The sequence below is a fragment of the Coenobita brevimanus genome, chromosome 115 (genome assembly GCF_032717465.1).
Source record: "Coenobita brevimanus isolate Jiangsu-jjx chromosome 115, ASM3271746v2, whole genome shotgun sequence".
NCBI lineage: Eukaryota > Metazoa > Arthropoda > Malacostraca > Decapoda > Coenobitidae > Coenobita > Coenobita brevimanus.
Genome location: NC_137068.1, coordinates 5,577,501 through 5,585,000, shown reverse-complemented (window position 1 = coordinate 5,585,000; position 7,500 = coordinate 5,577,501). Strand labels below are relative to the sequence as shown.

The 7,500-nt window shown below is 37.9% G+C and overlaps 1 protein-coding gene across 1 annotated transcript in view; it reads right to left on the bottom strand.

Annotated features, from left to right (window-relative positions):
* Nucleotides 1-2,783: 2,783 nt before the first annotated feature.
* The window catches only part of LOC145418623 (uncharacterized), a 48,404-nt gene continuing 43,687 nt past the window's right edge, over nt 2,784-7,500 (bottom strand). Inside the window, exons 7-10 of the mRNA XM_080286988.1 lie at nt 7,336-7,500; nt 6,261-6,437; nt 4,312-4,535; nt 2,784-2,965 (exon numbers count right to left, since the gene is read on the bottom strand). The exon at nt 7,336-7,500 is cut by the window's right edge and continues 84 nt beyond it. Coding sequence (XP_080143114.1) covers nt 2,784-2,965; nt 4,312-4,535; nt 6,261-6,437; nt 7,336-7,500 — 748 coding nt within the window. The remainder of the gene's footprint in view (nt 2,966-4,311; nt 4,536-6,260; nt 6,438-7,335) is intronic.

Here is a 7,500-nt window from a genome sequence, read left to right as displayed (position 1 = left end):
TATTATTATTATTATTATTATATTGTCATTATTGATATTATTTTTTATTATCATCATCGTCATTCATTGTATTATTTATTATTTTGATTTATTATTATTATTATTATTATTATTATTATTATTATTATTCATTGTATTATTTATTATTTTGATTTATTATTATTATTATTATTATTATTATTATAATAATCATTATCATCATTATTATCAGTCACCTGTCAGGAATAATTAGACTCATACAGATTGCACCCATTTATTATAAAAATCATAATTAGTCAAATAATCAGCCACTCACATATCAAAAACACTCTTGTCAGTTTGTCCCAAGAATATTTACACCAAACGAAGCACACACAAAACATCATTTAATTTACTGTGTGTTTCAGATGGGTTCGCCTTTTCTCCTATGTCTTCGTTCAAAGTTTGGAAGCTGCGTGTTTGTCTGATTATAAATGTTTTGTATCACAGGCTATAATACTGATACCACGACCCTGCTGTGTGTTGTATTGCACTATACTGCACTACACTACACTACACTACACTACACTACACTACACTACACTACACTACACTACACTACACTACACTACACTACACTATACTGCACTACACTACACTACACTACACTACACTACACTACACTATACTATACTGCACTATACTACACTACACTACACTACACTACTACTTCACCACACCACTATACCACACACCACCACACCACGCCACACCACATCACCACATCACATCGCACCACACTACATTACATTGATTTGCATTACTACTACTACTACTACCACTACACCACACTTCGTTATACCACCACACCACACCACATCACACCTCTCTACACGCTACACTACACTACACTACATTAATCTTCATTACTACCACTCCCTCCTCCTCCTCCTCCTCCTCCTCCTCCTCCTCCTCCTCCTCCTCCTCCTACTACTACTACTACTACTACTACTACTACTACTACTACTACTACTACTAAAGCTCCCTACAGCTCAATTGATAGGCAGAGATAGTCAGACTGGCAGATTGGAGGGTAGATTTGACTAGTAAACAAGGAGACTCCCACTTCACAACCCGGCTAAGCACTCTAAATAAATAATATACTCTAGCTCTATAAATAACTGAATAATAACTGGCTCTATAAATAACTACATAATAACTACCTCTATAAATAACTGAATAATAACTGGCTCTGTAAATAACTACATAATAACTACCTCTATAAATAACTGAATAATAAGTGGCTCTATAAATAACTAAATAATAACTACCTATAAATAACTAAATAATAACTGGCTCTATAAATAAATAGTAACTGGTTCTATAAAAAAATAATAACTACGTCTATAAATAACTGAATAATAACTACCTCTATAAATAACTGAATAATAACTACCTCCATAAATAACTGAATAATAACTACCTATAAATAAGTACATAATAACTGCCTCTATAAATAACTAAATAATTACCTATAAATAACTACATAATAACTGGCTCTATAAATAACTAAATAATAACTACCTCTAAATAACCAAATAATAACTACCTCTAAATAACCAAATAATAACTACCTCTAAATAACCAAATAATAACTACCTCTATAAATAACTGAATAATAACTACCTCTATAAATAACTACATCATAACTACCTCTATAAATAACTAAATAATAACTACCTTTATAAATAACTACTTAATAACTACCTCTATAAATAACTAAATAATAACTACCTTTATAAATAACTACTTAATAACTACCTCTATAAATAACTAAATAACTCTCTAAATAACTATTATATCGTAACACATTTCCCTCAGCAACCTATTTTGCACTAAAGGGATGAAGGTTGCCCAGTTCCATCAGATAAAAAATAAATAGCTAACACTTTCTATCTGACCTTACTAGCACTCTCTGACCTTACCAGCACTCTCTGACCTTACTAGCACTCTCTGACCTTACTAGCACTCTCTGACCTTACTAGCACTCTCTGACCTTACTAGCACTCTCTGACCTTACCAGCACTCTCTGACCTTACTAGCACTCTCTGACCTTACTAGCACTCTCTGACCTTACTAGCACTCTCTGACCTTACTAGCACTCTCTGACCTTACTAGCACTCTCTGACCTTACTAGCACTCTATGACCTTACTAGCACTCTCTGACCTTACCAGCACTCTCTGACCTTACTAGCACTCTCTGACCTTACTAGCACTCTCTGACCTTACTAGCACTCTCTGACCTTACTAGCACTCTCTGACCTTACTAGCACTCTATGACCTTACTAGCACTCTATGACCTTACTAGCACTCTATGACCTTCCTAACCTTACTAGCACTTTCTGACTCTTCTAGCACTCTGCTCTTACTAGCACTACCACTACTAGCACCCTCTTACTAGCCACACTACCATTATTGGCTATAGCAACTCCAGTTCCTTCAAGACTCCCTCCACCCTCTTAGACACTTCCACCTTAAATCTGTGTAGCCAGAGTTCCTCCTTGGTGGGGTCCTTGCACTGGCTACCACACTTACTAGCACTGACCCTACTAGCACTCCAACTTTACTTTCTAACCTTACTAGCATTCTCTAACCTTCCTAACCTTACCTGCACTCTCTAACGTTACTGCCTAACCTTTCTAGCACTTACCCTACTTACTAGCACTGACCCTACTAGCACTCTAACCATACTTCTAACCCTACTAGCACTCTCTAACCTTCCTAACACTACTAGCACCTCTTACTAGCTACACTCCCAGCATTGGCTATAGCAACGCCAGCTCCTTCAAGACTCCCTCCACTCTCTTAGACACTTGCTCCTTAAATCTATGTAGCCAGAGTTCCTCCTTGGTGGGGTCCTTGCACTGGCTACCACACGTCTTGCTGTAGTGGCCGAGGTAGGCTGTAGTAGGTGGGATTACCTTCATGTAGGACTGGGAGCAGGGGCCTGTCACGAAGAAGTGCTGGTTAGTGGTGGGTTTGGGTTGTACTGTTATTATTATTAATTATTATTATTATTATTATTATTATTATTATTATTATTATTACTACAGTATTATTATTAATATTATTATTATTTCATGGAGTGAGAACAAGAGCCTGTCACGAAGAAGTGCTGGTTAGTGGTGGGTTTGGTTTTACTGTTATGATGATGATGATGATGATAATGATTATTGTTATTAGTGGTGGTGGTGGTAGTAGTAGTAGTAGTAGTAGTAGTAGCAGCAGCAGTGGTAGCAGTAATGGTGGTAGTAGTAGTAGTAATAGTAGTAGTAGTAGTATCGTCATCGTCGTCGTTGTCATTATTATTTTTGTCGTCATTGTCATCATCATTAGTCTTATCAGCATTATTTATATCATTATCATTATTATTATTATCATTATTTATCCATCTTATGTCTATCTCCATCTGCCTATCTATCTTTCTATCTATCTATCTATCTCACTCACCTGTCTGTCTATCTCCATCTATCTGTCTCTGTCTATCTATCTATCAGTCTATCTCTCTCTATATCTATTTATCAATATCTGTCTTTCTATCTGTCTATCCCTTCTATTAACCTTCCCATCTGTCTATTTGTCTATCTATCTATCTATCAATCACCTGTCGTGCATCTCAGAATTATCTACCTATCTATCACCTGTCGTGCATCTCCGAATTATCTGCCTATCTATCTATCTATCTATCTGTCACTCACCTGTCGTGCATCTCAGAATTATCTATCTATCTATCTATCTATCTATCCGTCCATCACTCATCTGTCGTGCATCTCAGAATTATCTACCTATCTATCTATCTGTCTATCTATCTATCACACCTGTCGTCCATCTCCGAATTATCTACCTATCAATCTATCTATCTATCTATCTATCACTCACCTGTCATGCATATCAGAATTATCTACCTATCTATCTATCTATCTATATCACACCTGTCGTACATCTCCGAATTATCTACCTGTCTATCTATCTATCTGTCTATCACCTGTCGTGCATCCGAATTATCTACCTATCTATCTATCTGTCTATCTATCTATCACTCACTTGTCATGCATATCAGAATTATCTACCTATCTATCTATCTATCAATCACCTGTCGTGCATCTCAGAATTATCTACCTATCTATCTATCTATCACTCACCTGTCGTGCATCCGAATTATCTACCTATCTACCTATCTGTCTATCTATCTCACTCACCTGTCGTGCATCCGAATTATCTACCTATCTATCTATCTCACCTGTCGTGCATCTCCGAATTATCTATCTATCTATCTATCTGTCTATCACTCACCTGTCGTACACCGCAGCACCGCGTGTGAGAAGACCCCCCTGGTGATATCCATGTCATATATAGACTTGTACTTCCCAGGAGAGGTGACCAGGTCCTTCACCAGCCGCCTTGTGTGTCGTAGAGCCCAGAGGTAGTGGGGTAGCGGTGGCGTCTCTTGTCGCGTGGGAAAGTCATCGTGAAAGAAATTCCATTGTAATTTGTAGCCAGCCCTCCACTCCTTTGTTCTGTGGGGATAGATAGATAGATAGATGGATGGATGGATAGTACAAAGGAGTGCAAGGGAATACAAAGGAGTACAAAGGAATACAAAGGAAAGCAAACAGCAACACACCTTATGGTCCTTTCGAGGCTGCTTGTTACAGAGTAGACTATGACTACAAGATCTAACTCTACATGCTGAAGGATAAGGATAGTAAAGCAAGACTATGACTACAAGATCTAACTCTTGTAGTCATAGTCAAGGAAAGGATAAGGATAGTAAAGCAAGACTATGACTATAAAATCTAACTTATAGTCATAGTCAAGGAAAGGATAAGGATAGTAAAGCAAGACTATGACTACAAGATCTAACTCTACATGCTGAAGGATAAGGATAGTAAAGCAAGACTATGACTACAAGATCTAACTCTACATGCTGAAGGATAAGGATAGTAAAGCAAGACTATGACTACAAGATCTAACTCTACATGCTGAAGGATAAGGATAGTAAAGCAAGACTATGACTACAAGATCTAACTCTACATGCTGAAGGATAAGGATAGTAAAGCAAGACTATGACTACAAGATCTAACTCTACATGCTGAAGATAAGGATAGTAAAGCAAGACTATGACTACAAGATCTAACTCTACATGCTGAAGGATAAGGATAGTAAAGCAAGACTATGACTACAAGATCTAACTCTGCCTGCTGAAGGATAAGGATAGTAAAGCAAGACTATGACTACAAGATCTAACTCTACCTGCCGAAGGATAAGGATAGTAAAGCAAGACTATGACTACAAGATCTAACTCTACATGCCGAAGGATAAGGATAGTAAAGCAAGACTATGACTACAAGATCTAACTCTACATGCCGAAGGATAAGGATAGTAAAGCAAGACTATGACTACAAGATCTAACTCTACATGCTGAAGGATAAGGATAGTAAAGCAAGACTATGACTACAAGATCTAACTCTTCGTGCTGAAGGATAAGGATAGTAAAGCAAGACTATGACTACAAGATCTAACTCTGCATGCTGGAGGATAAGGATAGTAAAGCAAGACTATGACTACAAGATCTAACTCTACATGCTGAAGGATAAGGATAGTAAAGCAAGACTATGACTACAAGATCTAACTCTACATGCTGAAGGATAAGGATAGTAAAGCAAGACTATGACTACAAGATCTAACTCTACTTGCTGAAGGATAAGGATAGTAAAGCAAGAAAGCTCCCCCCACCCCCAAACCCTCCAGGAAAAAGTGAGAAAAACCACCATGCAGCATGGAAAAACTGACATGGAAATTTTATAGGAAAGACTGAAAAGGAAAAGTTACGTTCTATAATATTTTATCTATAAGCTGCCAGTATGAATAACTGAAAGAGAAAGTAGTAAAGTAAAATGAATATTTGAATAAATAAATAACTAATGCATGACACTATGTACGGGTACGTTGAGTTGACGGGGCGTCTGTGGACACAGCGTGGACATTGCACAGTACAGAGGTGATGGCTAGGTAGAGAGATGCATAGAAACATATATACATATATAACTTATATACTGTATATATATATATATATATATAGCTAAGGGAATGGTGTTAGGGCAGTTACCGGACCGGCATATAATCCAGGAAGTGGGTAATGAAGCGGTGTTGATGCAGACTAAGTTGCTACGGGGAAGGTGTTAGGGTATAAGATAGGTGTTAGGGTATAAGTCGCTAAGGGAAAGGTGTTAGGGCAGTACCGGGTCAGTATATCGTCCAGGAAGTGGGTAAAGTTGTGGTGGTGGGGCAGGATGGGCACCTCGTCGGGGTCGAAGTGGGTTATAAAGCGGTGCTGGTGCATGTGCCGCAGCAGACAGTCGCTGAAGTATATGTTTTCCTGCGCGAACATCTTCTGCCGCTCCGTTAGCGTCCACAGCCTGAAAAATAAAGGAATAAAGGAGTTAAGAAAGCAATAATGACACGTACACGTTCATTATCAGTATTATTATTATAATTATCATCGTAATCATCAATCATTCAATCAGACATCATCAATCATCATCGTATATGTTATCTTCTGCCGCTGCGTTAGCGTCCACAACCTGAAAAATAAAGGAATAAAGGAGTTAATAAATGAGTAAAGACAAGTACACGTTCATCATTACCATTATCATAATTATCAGTCATTCAGTCAATCATCATCAGTCATTATCATCAATCATGAAAGTATATGTTATCTTCTGCCTCTGTTAGCACCCACAGCCTGAAAAACTAAGGAATAAATGAAGTAATAAATGAATAAAGACACAAGTTCATCATCATCATCATCAGTCATCAACGTATATGTTATCTTCTGCCTCTCGGTTAGCGCCTACAGCCAGAAAAATTTTAATAATGAGACAATAGCATTTAGGAGCCGAATGCTAATCGCCTGCCAAAATACCTACCAACCAAATTTCAATAAAATTCTCAAAAGTCTACGGAATTTAGTCACCGGATTTCACCAAAAAGCCAGTCCATACTAACATGCATAGTTTATATTCTCACCTTCGTATACTGGGTTCATTGATGTAGGGCGGGGGGGTAGGCGTAGTGTGTCAGCTTTATGTAACGGTGCTGCTGGTAATACTATAACACTTTGTAATGCTAGGATGAACGCCACTATTATATAAACATGTATAATATATTCTCACCTTCGTATACTGGGTTCATTGATATAGGGCGGGGGGTAGGAGTAGTCTGTAGCCTCTATGTAACCGTGCTGCTGGTAGTACTGTAACACTTTGTAATGCTAGGATGAACGTCACTATTATATAAACATATATATATTCTCACCTTCGTATACTGGGTTCATTGATATAGGGCGGGGGGTAGGCATAGTCTGTAACCTCTATGTAACGGTGCTGCTGGTAGTACTGTAACACTTTGTCAATGTTGGGATGTACGTCACTGCTGTACAAAAACACGTGGCCAAAACCCATGGCACGTAGCAGCTCCAGC